At 45.3% G+C, this 21,622-nt stretch overlaps 1 protein-coding gene across 12 annotated transcripts in view; it reads right to left on the reverse strand.

The window, feature by feature from the left end:
* Positions 1–21,622, reverse strand: part of LOC122550811 (periostin-like) — a 124,884-nt gene that overhangs the window by 61,448 nt on the left and 41,814 nt on the right. For all 12 annotated transcript variants that reach the window (XM_043692103.2, XM_043692106.2, XM_043692102.2 and 9 more), the window contains exons 7-10: positions 20,664–20,805; positions 16,659–16,871; positions 14,918–15,052; positions 12,341–12,489 (exon numbers count right to left, since the gene is read on the reverse strand). In XM_043692103.2, coding sequence (XP_043548038.1) covers positions 12,341–12,489; positions 14,918–15,052; positions 16,659–16,871; positions 20,664–20,805 — 639 coding nt within the window. The remainder of the gene's footprint in view (positions 1–12,340; positions 12,490–14,917; positions 15,053–16,658; positions 16,872–20,663; positions 20,806–21,622) is intronic.

The raw sequence follows: 21,622 nt of genomic DNA on the forward strand, positions 1-21,622 counted from the left end.
AACTGGACTGGGAGGAGTGTGCTATGAGTGAGTGTCCCTGTGAACTGGACTGTGAGGAGTGTGCAGTGAGTGAGTGTCCCTGTGAAATGGACTGGGAGGCAGGTGCAGTGAGTGAGTGTCCCTGTGAAATGGACTGGGAGGAGTGTACAGTGAGTGAGTGTCCCTGTGAAATGGACTGGGAGGAGAGTACAGTGAGTGAGTGTCCCTGTGAAATAGACTGGGAGGAGAGTGCAGTGAGTCTCCTTGTGAAATGGACTAGAAGGGGAGTAGCAGTGAATGCATCTCACTGTGAAATGGTCTGGGAGAAGTGTGCAGTGAGTGCATCGCACTTAGACATGGGATGGGAGGAGTGTGCAGTGAGTGAGTCTCACTGGAAACGGAATGGGTGGAGTGCGCAGTGAGTGAGTGTCCCTGTTAAATGGACTGGGAGGAGTGTGCAGTGAGTGAGTGTAACTGTGAACTGGACTGGGAGGAGTGTGCTATGAGTGAGTGTCCCTGTGAACTGGACTGGGAGGAGTGTGCAGTGAGTGAGTGTCCCTGTGAAATGGATTGAGAGGAGTGTGTTGTGAGAGAGTGTCACTGTGAAATGGACTGGGAGGAGTGCGCAGTGAGTGAGTGTCCCTGTGAACTGGTCTGGGAGGAGTGTGCAGTGAGTGAGTGTCCCTGTGAATTGGGCTGGGAGGGGAGTGCAGTGTGTGTGTCACTGTGAAATGGACTGGGAGGAGTGTGCTGTGAGTGTGTACCTCTGTGATATGGACTGGGAGGACTGTGCAGTGAGTGAGTGGCCCTGTGAAATGGACTGGGAGGAGTGTGCAGCGAGTGAGTGTCCCTGTGAAATAGGCTGGGAGGAGTGTGCAGTGAGTGAGTGTTCCTGTGAAATGGACTGGGAGGAGAGTACAGTGAGTGAGTGTCCCTGTGAAATGGACTGGGAGGAGAGTGCAGTTAGTGAGTCTCCCTGTGAAATGGACTAGAAGGGGAGTGCAGTGAGTGTATCTCACTGTGAAATGGGCTGGGAGGAGTGTGCAGTGAGTGAGTGTCACTGTGAACTGGACTTTGAGGAGTGTGCTTTGAGAGAGTGTAACTGTGATATGGACTGGGAGAACTGTGCAGTGAGTGAGTGTCCCTGTGATATGGACTGAGAGGAGTGTGCTGTGAGAGAGTGTAACTGTGAAATGGGCTTGGAGGAGTGTGCAGTGAGTCTGTGTCACTGTGAAATGGACTGGGAGGAGAGTGCAGTGAGTGAATGTCGCTGTGTAATGGACTGTGAGGAGTGTGCAGTGAGTGAGTGTCCCTGTGAAATGGACTGGGAGGCGTGTGCAGTGAGTGATTGTCCCTGTGAAATGCACTGGGAGGAGTGTGCAGTGAGTGCGTCTCACTGTGAAATGGACTGGGAGGAGGCTGCAGTGAGTGAGTGTCAATGTGAAATGGACTGGGAGGAGTGTGCAGTGAGTGAGTGTCCCTGTGAATTGGACTGGGAGGAGTATGCAGTGAGTGAGTGTCCTTGTGAAATGGACTGGGAGGGGAGTGCAGTGAGTGAGTATCCCTGGGAAATGGACTGTGAAGAGTGTGCCTTGAGTGAGTGTCAATGTGATCTGGACAGGAGGAGTGTGCAATGAATAAATGTCACTGTGAAATGGGCTGGGAGGAGTGTGCAGTGAGTCAGCGTTCTTGTGAAATGGGCTGGGAGGAGTGCGCAGTGAGTGAGTGTCCCTGTGAAATGTACTGGGAGGAGTGTGCAGTGAGAGAGTGTAACTGTGAACTCGACTGGGAGGAGTCCAGTTCACTCTTTACTCAGCGAATCGTGAGTTCATGGAATGCCCTGCCAGTAGCAGTGGTCGACTCTCCCTCTTTATGGGCATTGAAACGGGCATTGGCTAGGCATATGGAGGATAGTGGGCTAGTGTAGGTTAGGTGGGCTTGGATCGGCGCAACATCGTGGGCCAAAGGGTCTGTACTGCACTGTATTTTTCTATGTTCTATGTTGTATGAGTGTGCTATGAGTGAGTGTCCCTGTGAACTGGACTAGGAGGAGTGTGCAGTGAGTGAGCGTCTCTGTGAAATGTGCTGGGAGGATTGCGCAGTGAGTGAGTTTCACTGTGAAACGGACAGGGAGGAGTGCGCAGTGAGTGAGTATCACTGTGAAGTGCACTGGGAGGAGTGTGCAGTGAGTGAGTGTAACTGTGAACTGGACTGGGAGGAGTGTGCTATGAGTGAGTGTCCCTGTGAACTGGACTGTGAGGAGTGTGCAGTGAGTGAGTGTCCCTGTGAAATGGACTGGGAGGCAGGTGCAGTGAGTGAGTGTCCCTGTGAAATGGACTGGGAGGAGTGTACAGTGAGTGAGTGTCCCTGTGAAATGGACTGGGAGGAGAGTACAGTGAGTGAGTGTCCCTGTGAAATAGACTGGGAGGAGAGTGCAGTGAGTCTCCTTGTGAAATGGACTAGAAGGGGAGTAGCAGTGAATGCATCTCACTGTGAAATGGTCTGGGAGAAGTGTGCAGTGAGTGCATCGCACTTAGACATGGGATGGGAGGAGTGTGCAGTGAGTGAGTCTCACTGGAAACGGAATGGGTGGAGTGCGCAGTGAGTGAGTGTCCCTGTTAAATGGACTGGGAGGAGTGTGCAGTGAGTGAGTGTAACTGTGAACTGGACTGGGAGGAGTGTGCTATGAGTGAGTGTCCCTGTGAACTGGACTGGGAGGAGTGTGCAGTGAGTGAGTGTCCCTGTGAAATGGATTGAGAGGAGTGTGTTGTGAGAGAGTGTCACTGTGAAATGGACTGGGAGGAGTGCGCAGTGAGTGAGTGTCCCTGTGAACTGGTCTGGGAGGAGTGTGCAGTGAGTGAGTGTCCCTGTGAATTGGGCTGGGAGGGGAGTGCAGTGTGTGTGTCACTGTGAAATGGACTGGGAGGAGTGTGCTGTGAGTGTGTACCTCTGTGATATGGACTGGGAGGACTGTGCAGTGAGTGAGTGGCCCTGTGAAATGGACTGGGAGGAGTGTGCAGCGAGTGAGTGTCCCTGTGAAATAGGCTGGGAGGAGTGTGCAGTGAGTGAGTGTTCCTGTGAAATGGACTGGGAGGAGAGTACAGTGAGTGAGTGTCCCTGTGAAATGGACTGGGAGGAGAGTGCAGTTAGTGAGTCTCCCTGTGAAATGGACTAGAAGGGGAGTGCAGTGAGTGTATCTCACTGTGAAATGGGCTGGGAGGAGTGTGCAGTGAGTGAGTGTCACTGTGAACTGGACTTTGAGGAGTGTGCTTTGAGAGAGTGTAACTGTGATATGGACTGGGAGAACTGTGCAGTGAGTGAGTGTCCCTGTGATATGGACTGAGAGGAGTGTGCTGTGAGAGAGTGTAACTGTGAAATGGGCTTGGAGGAGTGTGCAGTGAGTCTGTGTCACTGTGAAATGGACTGGGAGGAGAGTGCAGTGAGTGAATGTCGCTGTGTAATGGACTGTGAGGAGTGTGCAGTGAGTGAGTGTCCCTGTGAAATGGACTGGGAGGCGTGTGCAGTGAGTGATTGTCCCTGTGAAATGCACTGGGAGGAGTGTGCAGTGAGTGCGTCTCACTGTGAAATGGACTGGGAGGAGGCTGCAGTGAGTGAGTGTCAATGTGAAATGGACTGGGAGGAGTGTGCAGTGAGTGAGTGTCCCTGTGAATTGGACTGGGAGGAGTATGCAGTGAGTGAGTGTCCTTGTGAAATGGACTGGGAGGGGAGTGCAGTGAGTGAGTATCCCTGGGAAATGGACTGTGAAGAGTGTGCCTTGAGTGAGTGTCAATGTGATCTGGACAGGAGGAGTGTGCAATGAATAAATGTCACTGTGAAATGGGCTGGGAGGAGTGTGCAGTGAGTCAGCGTTCTTGTGAAATGGGCTGGGAGGAGTGCGCAGTGAGTGAGTGTCCCTGTGAAATGTACTGGGAGGAGTGTGCAGTGAGAGAGTGTAACTGTGAACTCGACTGGGAGGAGTCCAGTTCACTCTTTACTCAGCGAATCGTGAGTTCATGGAATGCCCTGCCAGTAGCAGTGGTCGACTCTCCCTCTTTATGGGCATTGAAACGGGCATTGGCTAGGCATATGGAGGATAGTGGGCTAGTGTAGGTTAGGTGGGCTTGGATCGGCGCAACATCGTGGGCCAAAGGGTCTGTACTGCACTGTATTTTTCTATGTTCTATGTTGTATGAGTGTGCTATGAGTGAGTGTCCCTGTGAACTGGACTAGGAGGAGTGTGCAGTGAGTGAGCGTCTCTGTGAAATGTGCTGGGAGGATTGCGCAGTGAGTGAGTTTCACTGTGAAACGGACAGGGAGGAGTGCGCAGTGAGTGAGTATCACTGTGAAGTGCACTGGGAGGAGTGTGCAGTGAGTGAGTGTAACTGTGAACTGGACTGGGAGGAGTGTGCTATGAGTGAGTGTCCCTGTGAACTGGACTGTGAGGAGTGTGCAGTGAGTGAGTGTCCCTGTGAAATGGACTGGGAGGCAGGTGCAGTGAGTGAGTGTCCCTGTGAAATGGACTGGGAGGAGTGTACAGTGAGTGAGTGTCCCTGTGAAATGGACTGGGAGGAGAGTACAGTGAGTGAGTGTCCCTGTGAAATAGACTGGGAGGAGAGTGCAGTGAGTCTCCTTGTGAAATGGACTAGAAGGGGAGTAGCAGTGAATGCATCTCACTGTGAAATGGTCTGGGAGAAGTGTGCAGTGAGTGCATCGCACTTAGACATGGGATGGGAGGAGTGTGCAGTGAGTGAGTCTCACTGGAAACGGAATGGGTGGAGTGCGCAGTGAGTGAGTGTCCCTGTTAAATGGACTGGGAGGAGTGTGCAGTGAGTGAGTGTAACTGTGAACTGGACTGGGAGGAGTGTGCTATGAGTGAGTGTCCCTGTGAACTGGACTGGGAGGAGTGTGCAGTGAGTGAGTGTCCCTGTGAAATGGATTGAGAGGAGTGTGTTGTGAGAGAGTGTCACTGTGAAATGGACTGGGAGGAGTGCGCAGTGAGTGAGTGTCCCTGTGAACTGGTCTGGGAGGAGTGTGCAGTGAGTGAGTGTCCCTGTGAATTGGGCTGGGAGGGGAGTGCAGTGTGTGTGTCACTGTGAAATGGACTGGGAGGAGTGTGCTGTGAGTGAGTGTCCCTGTGAATAGGACTGGGAGGAGTGTGCAGTGAGTGTGTACCTCTGTGATATGGACTGGGAGGACTGTGCAGTGAGTGAGTGGCCCTGTGAAATAGACTGGGAGGAGTGTGCAGCGAGTGAGTGTCCCTGTGAAATAGGCTGGGAGGAGTGTGCAGTGAGTGAGTGTTCCTGTGAAATGGACTGGGAGGAGAGTACAGTGAGTGAGTGTCCCTGTGAAATGGACTGGGAGGAGTGTGCTGTGAGAGAGTGTCCCTGTGAAATGGACTGGGAGGCGTGTGCAGAGTGAGTGTCACTGTGAAATGGACTGGGAGGCGTGTGCAGTGTGAGTGTCACTGTGAAATGGACTGGGAGGTGTGAGCAGTGAGTGAGTGTAACTTTGAAATGGACTGGGAGAACTGTGCAGTGAGTGAGTGTCTCTGAGATATGGTCTGGAAGAAGTGTGCTGTGAGAGATTGTTCCTGTGAAATGGACTGGGAGGAGTGTGCAGTGAGTGAGTGTCACTGTGAACTGGGATGGGAGGAGTGTGCAGTGAGTGAGTGTCACTGCGAAATGGACTGTGAGGAGTGTGCAGTGAGTGAGTGTCCCTGTGAAATGGACTGGGAGGCAGGTGCAGTGAGTGAGCGTCCCTGTGAAATGGACTGGGAGGAGTGTACAGTGAGTGAGTGTCCCTGTGAAATGGACTGGGAGGAGAGTACAGTGAGTGAGTGTCCCTGTGAAATGGACTGGGAGGAGTGTGCAGTGAGTGAGTCTCACTGTGAAATGCACTGGGAGGAGTGTGCCGTGAGTGAGTGTCCTGGTGAATTGGACTGGGAGGAGTGTGCAGTGAGTGAGTGCCCCTGTGAAAGGGACTGGGAGGAGTATGCAGTGAGTGAGTGTCCCTGTGAAATGGACTGGGAGAAGTGTGCCGTGAGTGAGTGTCAATGTGATCTGGACAGGAGGCGTGTGCAGTGAGTCAGTGTCCCTGTGAAATGGACTGGGAGGAGAGTCTGTGAGAAAGTGTCACTGTGAAATGGACTGGGAGGGGAGTGCAGTGAGTGAGTATCCCCCTGTGAAATGGTCTGTGAAGAGTGTGCCTTGAGTGAGTGTCAATGTGATCTGGACAGGAGGAGTGTGCAATGAATAAATGTCACTGTGAAATGGGCTGGGAGGAGTGTGCAGTGAGTCAGTGTCCCTGTGAAATGTACTGGGAGGAGTGTGCAGTGAGAGAGTGTAACTGTGAACTCGACTGGGAGGAGTCCAGTTCACTCTTTACTCAGCGAATCGTGAGTTCATGGAATGCCCTGCCAGTAGCAGTGGTCGACTCTCCCTCTTTATGGGCATTGAAACGGGCATTGGCTAGGCATATGGAGGATAGTGGGCTAGTGTAGGTTAGGTGGGCTTGGATCGGCGCAACATCGTGGGCCAAAGGGTCTGTACTGCACTGTATTTTTCTATGTTCTATGTTGTATGAGTGTGCTATGAGTGAGTGTCCCTGTGAAATGGACTAGGAGGAGTGTGCAGTGAGTGAGCGTCTCTGTGAAATGTGCTGGGAGGATTGCGCAGTGAGTGAGTTTCACTGTGAAACGGACAGGGAGGAGTCCGCAGTGAGTGAGTATCACTGTGAAATGCACTGGGGGGAGTGTGCAGTGAGTGAGTGTAACTGTGAACTGGACTGGGAGGAGTGTGCTATGAGTGAGTGTCCCTGTGAACTGGACTGGGAGGAGTGTGCAGTGAGTGAGTGTCCATGTGAAATGGATTGAGAGGAGTGTGTTGTGAGAGAGTGTCACTGTGAAATGGACTGGGAGGAGTGCGCAGTGAGTGAGTGTCCCTGTGAACTGGTCTGGGAGGAGTGTGCAGTGAGTGAGTGTCCCTGTGAATTGGGCTGGGAGGGGAGTGCAGTGTGTGTGTCACTGTGAAATGGACTGGGAGGAGTGTGCAGTGAGTGAGTGTCCCTGTGAATAGGACTGGGAGGAGTGTGCAGTGAGTGAGTGTCCCTGTGAACTGGGCTGGGAGGGGAGTGCAGTGAGTGCGTCTCACTGTGAAATGGGCTGGGAGGAGTGCGCAGTGAGTGAGTGTCACTGTGAAATGTGCAGGGAGGAGTGTGCTGTGAGTCAATGTCCATGTGAAATGGACTGGGAGGAGTGTGCAGTGAGTGAGTATCACTGTGAAATGTGCTGGGAGGAGTTTGCAGTGAGTGAATCTCACTGTGAAATGCACTGGGAGGAGTGTGCAGTGAGTGAGTTTCCCTGTGAACTGGACTGGGAGGAGTGTGCAGTGAGTGAGTGTCCCTGTGAACTGGGCTGGGAGGGGAGTGCGGTGAGGGAGTGCCCCTGTGAAAGGGACTGGGAGGAGTATGCAGTGAGTGAGTGTCCCTGTCAAATGGACTGGGAGGAGAGTGCAGTGAGTGAGTGTCCCTGTGAAATGGACTGGGAGGGGAGTGCAGTGAGTGAGTGTCCCTGTGAAATGGACTGGGAGAAGTGTGCAGTGAGTGTGTGTCCCAGTGAATTGGACTGGGAGGAGTGTGCAGTCAGTGAGTGTCCCTGTGAATTGGGCTGGGAGGAGTGTGCAGTGAGTGTGTGTCCCAGTGAATTGGACTGGGAGGAGTGTGCAGTGAGTGTGTGTCCCAGTGAATTGGACTGGGAGGAGTGTGCAGTCAGTGAGTGTCCCTGTGAATTGGGCTGGGAGGAGTGTGCAGTGTGTGCATCTCACTGTGAAATGGGCTGCGAGGAGTGTGCAGTGAATGAGTGTCCCTGTGAATTTGACTGGGAGGAGTGTGCAGTGAGTGAGTGTCCCTCTGAACTGGGCTGGGAGGAGTGTGCAGTGAGTGAGTGCCCCCGTGAAAGGGACTGGGAGGAGTATGCAGTGACTGAGTGTCCCTGTGAAATGGACTGGGAGGTGAGTGCAGTGAGTGAGTGTCCCTGTGAACTGGGCTGGGAGGAGTGTGCCTTGAGTGAGTGTCAATGTGATCTGGACAGGAGGAGTGTGCAATGAGTAAGTGTAACTGTGAAATGGACTGGGAGAACTGTGCAGTGAGTGAGACTCCCTGTGATATGGACTGAGAGGAGTGTGCTGTGAGAGAGTGTAACTGTGAATTGGGCTTGGAGGAGTGTGCAGTGAGTGAGTGTCCCTGTGAATTGGGCTGGGAGGAGAGTGCAGTGTGTGTGTCACTGTGAAATGGACTGGGAGGAGTGTGCAGTGAGTGAGTGTCCCTGTGAATAGGACTGGGAGGAGTGTGCAGTGAGTGAGTGTCCCTGTGAACTGGGCTGGGAGGGGAGTGCAGTGAGTGCGTCTCACTGTGAAATGGGCTGGGAGGAGTGCGCAGTGAGTCAATGTCCCTGTGAAATGGACTGGGAGGAGAGTGCAGTGAGTGAGTGTCCCTGTGTAATGGACTGGGAGGAGTGTGCAGTGAGTGAGTGTCCCTGTGAAATGGACTGGGAGGCGTGTGCAGTGAGTGAGTTCCCTGTGAAATGGACTGGGAGGAGTGTGCAGTGAGTGCGTCTCACTGTGAAATGTACTTGAAGGCGTGTGCAGTGAGTGTGTGTCCCTATGAAAAAGACTGGGAGTAGTGTGCAGTGAGTGTGTCACTGTGAAATGGACTGGGAGGAGGGTGCAGTGAGTGAGTGTCAATGTGAAATGGACTGGCAGGAGTGTGCAGTGAGTGAGTGTCACTGTGAAATGGACTGGGAGGCGTGTGCAGTGAGTCGGTGTCCCTGTGAAATGGACTGGGAGGAGTGTGCAGTGAGTGAGTGTCCTGGTGAATTGGACTGGGAGGAGTGTGCCTTGAGCGAGTGTCAATGTGATCTGGACAGGAGGAGAGTGCAATGAGTAAGTGTCACTGTGAAATGGGCTCGGAGGAGTGTGCAATGAGTCAGTGTCCCTGTGAAATGGACTGGGAGGAGAGTGCTGTGAGAGAGTGTCACTGTGAAGTGGACTGGGAGGGGAGTACAGTGAGTGAGTTTCCCTGTGAAATGGACTGTGAGGAGTGTGCCTTGAGTGAGTGTCAATGTGATCTGGACAGGAGGAGTGTGCAATGAGTCAGTGTCACTGTGAAATGGGCTCGGAGGAGTGTGCAGTGAGTCAGTGTTCCTGTGAAATGTGCTGGGAGGATTGCGCAGTGAGTGAGTTTCACTGTGAAATGCACTGGGAGGAGTGTGCAGTGAGTAAGTTTCCCCGTAAACTGGACTGGGAGGAGTGTGCTATGAGCGAGTGTCACTGTGAAATGGACTGGGAGAACTGTGCAGTGAGTGAGTGTCCCTGTGTTATGGACTGAGAGGAGTGTGCTGTGAATGAGTGTCCCTGTGAAATGGACTGGGAGGAGTGTGCAGTGAGTGAATGTCACTGTGAAATGGACTGGGTGGAGTGTGCTGTGAATGAGTGTCCCTGTGAAATGTGCAGGGAGGAGTGTGCTGTGAGTCAATGTTCCTGTGAAATGGACTGGCAGGAGTGTGCAGTGGGTCTCACTGAAGCATTGAGTTCCTACGCTTCAGTGCAGTGACGTCTCTAATTGACGCCACCAACTGCTTTCAACTATCTGTCTGTCCACTTAAATATTCTAGGCGGAACTCCCTTGACTACAGTGATTACTTTTGAGGTACTGATTGCTGTAAATGGCATTAAAGTTGTAATTTCTAACCTGAAAGTCAGCAAATGTAACAGTGCTATTCAAGAAATAAAGGAGACAGGAAACATAGATCAATTCGTCTGACATAAATCATGAAGTAAGTATTGGAATCTATTTTTATGTAAGTCTTAGTAATTCACTTCACAAAGCATAACATGAATATGAAAATTAGCATCGTTTTATGAAAGGGAAATCCTGCTTTACAAAGTTACATATGCTTTTGAGACTATGTAAAGTGGAACTACTGAATGCAATCTCCTTCAATATAAGTCTAAAAGACTTGGGGCAGAAATTCGGCCATTCAGCCCATCGAGTCTACTCCACCATTCAATCATGGCTGATAAGTTTCTCCTCCCCATTCTCCTGCTTTCTCCCCATTACCCTTGATCCCATTGATGCTCAATAACCTCTCTATCTCTGTCTTTAATTTACTCAATGACCTGGTCTCCACAGCCTTCTGCAGCAAGGAATTCCATAGATTCACCACTGTCTGGCTGAAGACGTTTCTCCTTATCTCTGTTCTAAAAGGTCATCCTTTTACTTTAAGGCTGTGCCCTCAGGTCCTAGTCTCTGCTCCCAATGGTAACATCTTCCCAACATCCACTCTGTCCAGGCCTTTCAGTTAGATCTCCCGCTATCCTTCTAAACTCCATTGAGTACAGACCCAGAATCCTCAAACGTTCCTCATAAGTTAAGCTTTTCATTCCTGGGACCATTCTCAACCTCCTCTGAACATGCTCCAGGACCAGTACATCCTTCTTGAGATATGGGGCCTATTTACAATCACATCATTTAGACACAGACGTACAGAGCAGTTTATCATGGTTGCAGATGATACAAGGATAGGTGGGAAGGCACCCTGTCAGGAGAAAAAATGGAGGCTGCAATGAGGTTAAATGAATGGGCAAAAAGGCAGCAGATGGTACAATGTGGAGAAGTGTGAGGTTATTTTCTTTTTATTGTAAGATAGAAAAACATAATTTGTTTTCCAAAAAAGACATCGGACCTGCAGGACAGCCCAATCCCACTGACTGCAATGATTCAGAATGGCAGGAGTCTAGAAGATCCAAGCCCTGACTGACCACAGTCAACCTGGAAGCAGATGATACCCCTGACTGACTGTGATGGTCCACTCTGCTGGCTGCAGTCACCACTTAGGACTTACACAAATGGCCATTTGGTTGAAGTATACACAGTGCATTTGCCATGTAAACTGCTGTCACATGTTACAGGGTTGAAGTTATGTTTCGTGAAGCTGTAGAGTGACATCTGCATCCCCATGACTGTTCAATGCTCCCAACCTTAATAAGCTGTCTGCCTCTTCCTCTACAAATTGCAACAAGTGTAATGCAAGTCACAGAGGCTGGCAGACAGTGACTGAGCACTGAAGACTTTGTGTGCTAAGAAAGCAGTACAAGCCACACAGCAGCTGACAGCCTGAGGGTCAGTAATCATGCACTAAGAAAGCAATTTGAAGTGGTTCAAGGCTAGCAGCCTCTGAGCAAGCACAAAGTCAGTCAGTGTTAAGAAAGTAAGAACTGTTAGATGCATATATATATGAGTGCAAAAGCAGCCTGTGTCGTTGCACAAGATACGCACTTCCGCTTGCTCTTTAAGCCAGATGGCAGAAACATGCAAGTCATTGGTATCCCTGAGATCTGGGGAAATTGTTGAATGGCTGAAGTGGTGTCTCGAGTTAACCCAGGAACAGAGAGGGCATTTCTCAGTGTTTTCCCATCTTTCTTATCATTACTCAATCCACCCAAGGAAGAAAAAATTCCATGTGTTGTTTAGTGGATGGTTGAATGGATATTGCTTATCCTGCAGTTTTCAATTCTGACAAATGCTCATTTTCCTAGACATCACTTATCTTTTCCATTGTAGATGCTGATAAATCTACTGATGAGTTTTATTTTCGTGTCGACTTTTTTAGTCACAAAAAGGGCATGCTTATGACACAAATAAATTTACAAGAAACAACTCTGGAAAATCTATTTTTTTCACTAAATGTTTTCAGTACTTTTAATTTTTGTACTGAATAATTCTATTTAAATTCAAACTATAATGATTTAATTCAGGACTTGGTTTTTCTTTTTCTCCCAACAGCTTTCTAATCTTTGCTAATTCAAAGTATCTGCACAATTTGTTTGAGCATTACGGAGATACTGATTTTCAAATTTCCAAATTCAGTATTTCTTCAAATTTCCCTTACAATGTCTTCTATTTGAAATATTGCATAAAACGGCAGAATAAAAAGTATAGTGTAAATGAATAGGTTATGGCTGATGAAATTTTCATTTGACAGTCTTGGGTGAGTAAGAGGAAGGGAGCTTTGCTTGCCAGGTATGTCCCCTCCTCCTGCCCCTCCAATAGAGGGTGGCAGAGGAGCATTCTGGGAGAAGGCAGCTCAGTCACCATGACTGAACAGTGGAGCGATGTCAAGGAATGGTAAGCCCCAAACGCTACATTACTGTAGTGTTTCTATTCTTCCCTCCCCCTCTAACCAAAAAATAAGATATGTGTTATTGAGAAATTGTAATGGAAAGCTGTGGGGCTATGCCTCAGACCAATATGCTTGCTGGAATATACCCCAGCAAAGCACATTGAAATTCTGGCCTAGTGTACTTACAGTGCGGAAGATAAAAACTCTGAGGAAATTTCCATCTAATGTCTCCAGCCGTTGTCCACTGTACAACTCATTGAGGACCACCTTCATTTTCAAAATGTGGTTTCTCAGGATTAGTTTTAGTATTCGCTGATCAAGTCCCATAACTTCGGCTGTCAAAATAGAAATGGGAAAGATTCATTCAAAATTGAACAGTCTCTGCAGCCATGAGAAATCCAAGTTGAAGGAAGAGGTACTACTTGAGTACACTGTTAAATTAAATTGCTATTCTTTTTAGTCGTATTACGGTTAATTCAACACCTGTGACAGTTTGTGAGGATATTTTTGCCTAAAGAGCAGTTACTTGGACATATCTGAAAAACTGTTTATCACACAAGTCTACACCTACATTAAAGTCAGTCATGAAACCGGAATATTATTTGCTAACTTGATTCCTTTAAATTGTCAGATTCTAATTGTTTAAATCAATCAGGGAGATAGCTGAGGAGATTGTATAGGCATTGGTGGTGACCTGTCAGGAATCGCTGGAGTCAGGGAGGGTCCCAGAAGACTGGAAGATAGTTAATGTAACACCCTTGTTTAAGAAGGGCGGGAGGCAGAAAACAGGAAACTATAGGCTGGTTAGCCTGACCTCAGTTGTTGGTAAGATTTTAGAGTCCATTATTAAGGATGAGATTGCAGAATACTCAGAGTGCATGGTAACTCTGTGAGAATTAGTTGAGGAGGTATCGAGCCAATTAGACAAAGGAGAGCCAATGGACGTGATCTATTTGGATTTCCAGAAGGCCTTTGACAAGGTGCTAAATAAGAGCCCATGGTGTTAGGGATAAGGTTCTGGCATGAATAGAGGATTGGCTGACTGGCAGAAAGCAGAGAATAGGGATCAAGAAGCTTATTTCAGGGCAGCTGCCAGTGACCAGTTGAGGTCAGAGTTGGGACCACAACCATATACCTTAATGATCTGGCTGAAGGAACTGAGGGCGTAGTGGCTCTGTTTGCTGGAGGGACTGGTAATGTTGACCATGTGGGGAAGCCACATGGATGTGCACAGGCTGGGAGAGTGACCAAAGAAATGACAGATGAAATACAATGTGGGAAATTGTGGGGTTATGCACTTTGATAGGAAGAAAAGAAGTATAGACTATTTTTTAAGTAGGGAATGGTTTCAGAAATCTGAAGCAAAAAGTGAACTACCAGAGGAAGTGTTAGATGCAGGTACATTTGCGACATTTAAAAGACATTTGGACAGGTACATAAATAGGATAGATTTAGAGGGATATGGGCCAAATGCAGGCAAATGGGATGAGTTTAGTTTGGGAAATTTGGTTGGCATGGCCGAGTTGGACCGAGGGGTGTGTTTCCATCTTGTATGACTCTCTGACTCTATACTTGGGAGTCCTAGTTCACAATTCGCTGAAAGTTAACATGCAGGTTCAGTTAACAGTTGGGAAGGCAAATGCAATGTTGGCATTCATTTCAAGAAGACTAGAATGTAAGAGCAGAGATGTGCTGCTGAAGCATTATGGGCTCTGCATTTGGAATATTGTGAGTAGTTTGGGCCCTGTAACTAAGGAAGGCTATGCTGGCATTGGAAGGGATCCAGAGGAGGTTTACAAGAATGATCTTGTGAATGAAAGACTTTTTGTATGAGGTGCGGTTGAGGTCTTTAGGTCTGTAGTCGATAGAATTTAAAAGAATGAGGGAGGATCTGATTGAAACTTACTGAGAGACCTGGATATAAAGGATGTGGAGAAGATGTTTCCTCTAGCAGGAGAGACTAGACCCAACGGCATCGCCTCAGAGTGAAGGGATAACCCTTTGGAACCGAGATGAGAAGGGATCTCTTCAGCCAGAGGGTGATGACTCTGAAGAACTCATTGCCACGAAATGCTATGGAGATCAAGTCATTGAGTGTATTTAAGACAGAGAAAGATAGGTTCTTGATGGGTAAGGGAATTGAAGGCTACAGGAAGAAGGCAGGAGAATGGAATCATGAAACAAATCAGCCATGATTGAATGGTGGAACAGATTGGATGGGCCAAATGACCTAATTCTGCTCCTAGCATTGATTAAAGTTAATTGAACAAGTCATCAAAATATCCCCTCACTGAAGCATGCTTGATTGGTCCCAATGAAGCTGCCCTGATTCACCTTTGGATCTTGCTATCATGCTGCTCCTTGTGATGGACAGGCTGCAGTCCCTGCAGTGGCCATTACTTCCAGTGGTACTAGAGTCCTGCTGGCTTTCTGATTAGCCAGCAGCTTGCTTAACCCTTGATGGGTGTGGAATGTGGGTAGGTGATACTTCCTTCAATACAGAAGTGATTAGAATTATCCTGATCAGGAGAATGTCTTCAACTGTAAGTAATTCTTTTAGCACTCAAATGACAGAAGCAAGCAATACAATGGCCTGAAAATTAACGTTCCTAATATTCTTGTACAATAGATTAACATGCTGAGATTAAACTTGTTTGTCTGGTATTCTAAACGAGGCAGCAAACCATTTAGAACAGCCAGCTTAAATTTCTTCCATAATCAAAATCAATGTGCTGCATTAAATATTTGACAGAGATGATTTACCATTGAAAGCATCATTCATGGGAGCAAGGATTGTGTATTCCTTATTTTCAGCAAGAGCAGCAGAAATTCCAGTTTCCTTCATTAAGTCATAAAATGTGGTCTGTTTGCCATTAGTCAGCTCCAAGACCTGCATAGCTTAAAGTGCAATAAGAGAAAGGCATCAGTGTTTGTACAGCTTATCAGATTTCCTATAAATGAGTTTGTACTAAATCAACCATTCAACTCATTTCAGCTCTCTAAACAATTGTCCCCATTTCAGTTGACCAGTCATGTCATGACTTCAATGACAAATGGGGCACTAAAAGATTTTAAAGGTATTTTTAAGAGACCAAGAGAAGAAATATTGGAAGCCCTGATCGTCATTTTCCCTCCTTTCTGGTTACAGGCACAGTGTCGGAAGACTGACAGAGTGCTATCATTCCACCATTGTTTAAAAAGAGTGAAAAGGATAGGCTGGTCAGCCTAACCCTACTGGGGCAGGGGAAATTTATTGGAATAGGTTCTGAGATAATAATATCAACCATCACTTAGACAGGCAGTGATTAATCTGGCTCAATCAGCACAACTGTAAAAGGCAGGTTGGGTCTGAATAATTTGATTGAATTCTTTGATCAGCGAACAAGGAAAGTCAGTGAGGATAATGCTTTTGATGAAGTTTGTACAGGTTTTAGCAAAGCCTTTGATAATGCCCCATGAGTCAGACTTAACACAAAAGCAAAGTCCAAGGGATTGGTGGGAAACTGGCAAAAGTGGCTCAGTAGTCAGAAGAGAAGGGTAATTGTCAAGAGCGTGTTTGTGATCAGAGCTTGTTCTATTATAGTTTGAACAGATAACTAAAGTGATTAGAAAGGCACATGGAATAATTTCCTTTATCAATGACAGTACAAAAATGATGTTGGAACTGTTCAACGCACTAGTTTGACCACAGGTAGAATTCTGCATTCATTTCTAGTCACCACATTGTGGAAATATGTGATCCCACTGCACAGAGCACAGAGAAAATTTATGAGGATGTTGCCAGAAAAGAGAACTTTTTCTATGAAGAAAGACTACATTTGTTTTTTATTGGAAGGCTAAGGGCAATTTGAAATGTACTAAACTGACGAGGGGCCGAAATAATAATACTTTGTTTTTCCATAATTTGAATACTTGTACTAATGAGCTCAATAATTAAATGAAAAAAATTGCCTGTCTGATTGTTGGGCAGGATATAATTTCGGCTTGCTTGTGATGGCCTTTTATGGTCATTCTTAGCTCTAGTTCCATAAATACTATCAAATTATTTCCTGCAAGGAAGAAAATGAGGTCTAAAGCTGACTGTAAGCCAGCCAATGCAGTATCAGTGTCATCAGGGATAGCACCTAAGCTTTTACAATGAACTTTTATACTGTCATTTCCAACTGATCCATTGTATTAATGTGATTGTGTGTATTTAATAACTGGTTCAAATCTGACTTCTGACTAATTATCTTTTATATTCTAATTACATTTATGAACAATGATTTCAGCATCATAAATTAATTCCAGTAATAAGTGGTTAGTTTTAAAATCAGTACAAATTCATAATTATGCTTCTTATTCAGCAAACATTGATTTTTATAAGAATGGTATTCACCATTAGTACTGACTTCATATTTAAACAAAGAAATTTATTATGTTTAATATGTATTTAATTGTCAAAAGCAAGAAATGCAACATTTACTGTAATTTATTCTGCCACCCGCTGCCTTTCACCAATTACCTGCATCTGGAATTAGCACTTTATCAATTAAGTGAATGACACCATTGCTCGTCACAATGTCTTTGCGATTGACCATCTTTTGCCCATTAACAGTAAGACTATCACCATCGCATCCAATCTCTATATTTGTTCCTTCTATGGTAGTGTAGGTGGATCCAGACATTATGGCTTCTGAACACTGAACAGAGTTGAGAATATGATAGTTCAGCATAGCTGCAAGAAAATGACAAAAGATTAAAGTATAAAACTGATGATCAGATTCAACACTCTCCATTACTGAAAGTTGCTTGAATTCTGCTGTGAATTTACGTCACTGCTCGGAGTTGAAGTTTGTGTTGTGGGAGAGTCACAGAGCTGGCAGGGAACTATGTAAATGGTTCTTCACAGTACAAATCAAGAACAGGGAGAGGAATTGGGATATAGTTTGCTACTGGGTTGTTCCAGGACCAGAGAAGGGGAAAGGGGTTGAAATCCTGAACTTAAGTCCCATGATGTCCTTGTGTCTCAACACTTCATAAAGTAAAATGAACTTGACTGATTGGGCTGGCTGTGATCAGAGTCATGGCTTCTATGGAGGGATCAAGACTCCACAGGATTAAAAATCAGGCCAATATAAAATGGTGTCATTGGAACACAACTCTATCACATCAAATTTGGATCTTGCTCCATCGAGCCAGGCAACTATCCCAATGCCAGAATTCAGGCAGCTGTGGGAATATGTTGTGAATGGATTTGTAACCATTCATTTGCCAGTTATTGCTGAGAAGAAATGAACAGAAATTAAAATCGAGCAAATGTACTATTTGGACCAGAGCCACAAAAAATAATCGGTATTAAATGCAAAACACTCAATAACTGAACATTTCATGCACACATATCCAATGTAGCAGCCACATTGGTGATTTCAGGAAGAGCATGGGAGTGTTTTAAGCCTCAAAATATAAAATAAAACTTAGGTCCTACTGAAATAAAAATGAAAGTTGAAATTAATGGAATTAAAAAGGGAGAGAGATTTTTAAATTGCTTGGTGGATTTTGTCAATTCATTGGATTCAAATGATTTCTGTATTTTATTGGGGAATCAAGAGTTAACTATCAGGTTGAATTGTTGAGAGTCCAACTGTTCATGGAGCTATAGGCTTCCTAGGTTTAACAGGGGAGATGGAATGGTGGGTGATGAGTGATGGGGTGTGAATTATATTTCAGTCCAGATGTCTTCTCATCATGCGCGAAGAAAGCCTGTGAAAGGAAATCCGTGACTGGACACTGTTAACCATGAATGATTAAGGTACAGTTTTAGCGATGTGTGTATCAAGCACAAGCATAGGGATCAATTAACAGTAGTTTAAAGAGGATGTCTGCTACAATTTTGCCAAAAGAATTGGCCTCGAAAAGCTCTGGAGATGGTGAATTCATGATGTCTGGAGACAATTAATTATGAGCAAGTTTGACATGTTAATAGTCCAAAAGAGGGAGGAAAACCAATTTTAACTACCTCAACCATGTGGTGAAGATTTAACTTGAAGTGTGTTGTTGATAGGCATAAAGGAAGGAGGCTCATTTAGTCTGTTTCTAGCTCCATGTCTCTTTAACATTCTTCAGATATCTCTCTCCTATGGCAGCAGCTATTTCTCATCTTGTCCAAAGATGTTATAGTGAATCTTTGCAAAACGCTGCTTTGATGTCAACTTAAGCTGGTATTCTGTGTGGGACACCATATTTCATTGAAGATGTGAATGCATTATAGGGAGAATATAGAAAACATTGTTTTTGTTCAAGTGGCGTGATACTTCAGACATGAGGATAGAATGGTAGTGTGACTGCTCGCTTTCGAGAAAAGTGAGTTAACAGAAGTTTTGCTAGAGATGTTCAAAATCGTAAGAGGTCTGGCCAGAACCAATGGAGAAACAATTTGTAAAAAATCGTTCATGAGATATCGGCGTCACTAACTAGGCAAGTATTAATTACGCATTCCTAATTGCCCTTGAGAAGGTGATAGTGAGCTGTCTTTCTGAATTGGTGCTTATTTGCAAGTGTAGGTGACCTGCCATGCTGTTTGGAAGGGAGTTTGCTGTTCACAACCAGAGAACCCTGGATACAAAGTGAATAAGAAATGAACCAAAATTGACAGGAAGAAACAATTCATTGCATTGCAAGTTGTTAGGGTCAAATACACAGCATGAGCATGTTATGTGGTTTTAATCGTGACTTTCAATACAGAATTTCACAAGTATCTGAATAGAAAAATATGCAGGGCTACAGGGAAAGGTGTAAGAGAGCAGGATTATTAATTTATTATTATAGAATCCCTACAGTGTGGAAACAGGCCATTCAGCCCAACAAGTCCACACCTACCCACTCTGCATTTCCAGTGGCTAATGCATCTAACCTACACACCATGGGTAATTTAGTATGGCCAATCCTCCTAACTTCACATCTTTGAACTGCAGGAGTAAACCATAGCACCTAGCAGAAACCCATGCAGACACAGGGAGAGCGTGCAAGCTCCATACAGTCAGTCATCCAAGAATGGAATCGAACCCAGACTCCTAGTGCTGTGAGGCAGCAGTGCTAACCACTGAGCCACCATAGTTGAAATGCTCTCATAGAATTGATCAGGATAAGGCAGCCTCACTCTGTGCTGTAGCACTATGATTTATAGAACACTTCTCATAACCACAAAAGCACTAAACATGCAAAGAAGAGTTTTTGATGTGCCTGTGGTGATGGTAGCATTCTTCTAGCTGCTTAAGATAATGGAGAACTGTTATAAAGAAGGAAATGCACAGCAAGCTTTCACTAACAGCAATGTAATTATAACATGATAATCTGTTTTTGTGATACTGATTGAGAGATAAATATTGACCAAGTTAATGAGGTTATCTCTGCTGCTGCTGGTTGACATAATGCCATGGAATCTTTCACAGCCACCTGAGGAGGTCAATGTCTCATCCAAAAGATAGCATCACTGAAACTCTAGTGATGACAAGTGCAAGTAGGAACTCATCTGAGACAAGCAAAACATTCACCCAAATCGTTTTTGGAGCTAACCTTAAGTGGGCACTGCACTTTCTCCAACAGATTTTGAGGAACAAAATCTAAGCATACAGAGAGAGAGAGGGAGAGATAGATAACAGAGGAGAAATCTTGTCAAAACTTCTGGCTTTATTTTGAATAAAGTGATTTTTAATCACTGGATTTCAAAAAAGAATATCCAAAACCCATAATTCATGTAATGTCCAGAAATGCTCAGCCAGCTAATAAGAAACAGTTTTAAATGCATCAGTCAAGACATTCAAAACTTAATAAAATTAACTTATAAAAAATTTGGATTTGTCTTGAATATCCTTTCTAATTAGATTAGATTAGATTCCCTACAGTGTAGAAACAGGCCCTTCGTCCCAAGAAGTCCACACCGACCCTCCGAAGAGCAACTCACCCAGACCCATTCCCCTACATTCACACCTAACACTACGGGCAATTTAGCATAGCCAATTCACCTAACCCGCACATCTTTGGACTTGTCCAGTACATGCAAAGTTTTTTATTTGCAGAATCACCAAAGGCTATTCTGCCATTCTTTACACTATCTGTTTACAAAGCATCATGACTGGATTTGTGATCAGCAAAATGTTAATTTAAAAAAACTCTTTGCAGACAATTCTGAAACCACATTGGGACAAATCTTTGTGCTTCAGGATGAAATGTATGGTGTGAGCTAGTAGCCTGTCCTAAACCTCTCCAGAATTTTATTTCATTAACCTCAATGGATTGCTGAATCGCTATCATTGACTTTACACTGTTGAACAAAGTCAAGATCTATGTCCTCATGTCTATTTGGCTGACAACCATTTTAACACAGCTGAAATGCAAATCCTGACACAAACCAAATTAAGTTGTGGAATGCAGGTATGGCATCAATAAAAAGGAGGAATCCAAATGTTTTCTTTGAACTAGATGACTTTGCTGAGTCATTTATTGCATTGTGCATCATTTAACAAAGTACCTTTCAGTGCCACAGGGTCACTTAAGATGCGCTCCAGAACGTCTCGTGAAAGTTTGTCAAAGGCTTCATTGGTAGGAGCAAAAACAGTGTAATGTCCATCTTTGCGTAGGGTTTCAAGCAACCCAGAGGCAATGGCAGCAGCCTGAAAGGAAAATACATTAGATAGTGTCCAATAAGTTACAATCCTTGACATTTTAGTTTCCTATATAAGAACATACATCCTAATGTTTTAATGACCCATAGTTAAAATGCATCCCTGAAATGAAAGCAAGTCAAAGCAGTGGCATAATGTTTCTTTTACTGGGATGGTAATGCAGAACTCCAGGCAAATAGTTTGGAGACATGGCTTTGACTCCCAACATTGCGATTTGAATTCAACTTTAAAAAAAACTAGAATTAAACTAATATCATTAAGAAAGGAAATCTGCCATCATTACCTGGTCTGGCCTACATCTGACTCCAGACCCTTGCAGTGTGGGTGACTTTTAACTGCTGTCTGAAATAGTCTGGAGGAGAATCAGTTCAAGACCAAGTAGGGATGGTAACCTTGTCAGAAGTACCAACATCCCATGAAAGAATTTTTAAAAAGATAAGGTACCACAATTGTGTAAAAAAAGTATTATTTTTGGCAACATAAATGGCCTCGTCTTATCCATCGAGCAACATAATAGAAAGATCACCTCCAGAATGTGGTCCAATATAAAGCTTGATCAAACTGTTCATTGAAAAAAGTAGATGGTAGAATGATCTCTGGTCTAGAGTTAAGTGGTCATTTTTTTTAATTAAATAAGTTTTTTTTCAGTGTTCTTTTACAAATGTGATTTATGTCATTTGTCCAAAACCAAAAGGAATTGAAATGCAAACTTTGAAAAGTCAGAAATGATGTAGGCTGACATTTTAAACTGCTGTCAGTCTTTAGATTCATTCTACAATGGGAAACAACCCACTCATAATTTAAT

The sequence above is a fragment of the Chiloscyllium plagiosum genome, unplaced genomic scaffold, assembly GCF_037043375.1.
Source record: "Chiloscyllium plagiosum isolate Xiang-an unplaced genomic scaffold, Cpla_swu_hap1 HiC_scaffold_6, whole genome shotgun sequence".
NCBI lineage: Eukaryota > Metazoa > Chordata > Chondrichthyes > Orectolobiformes > Hemiscylliidae > Chiloscyllium > Chiloscyllium plagiosum.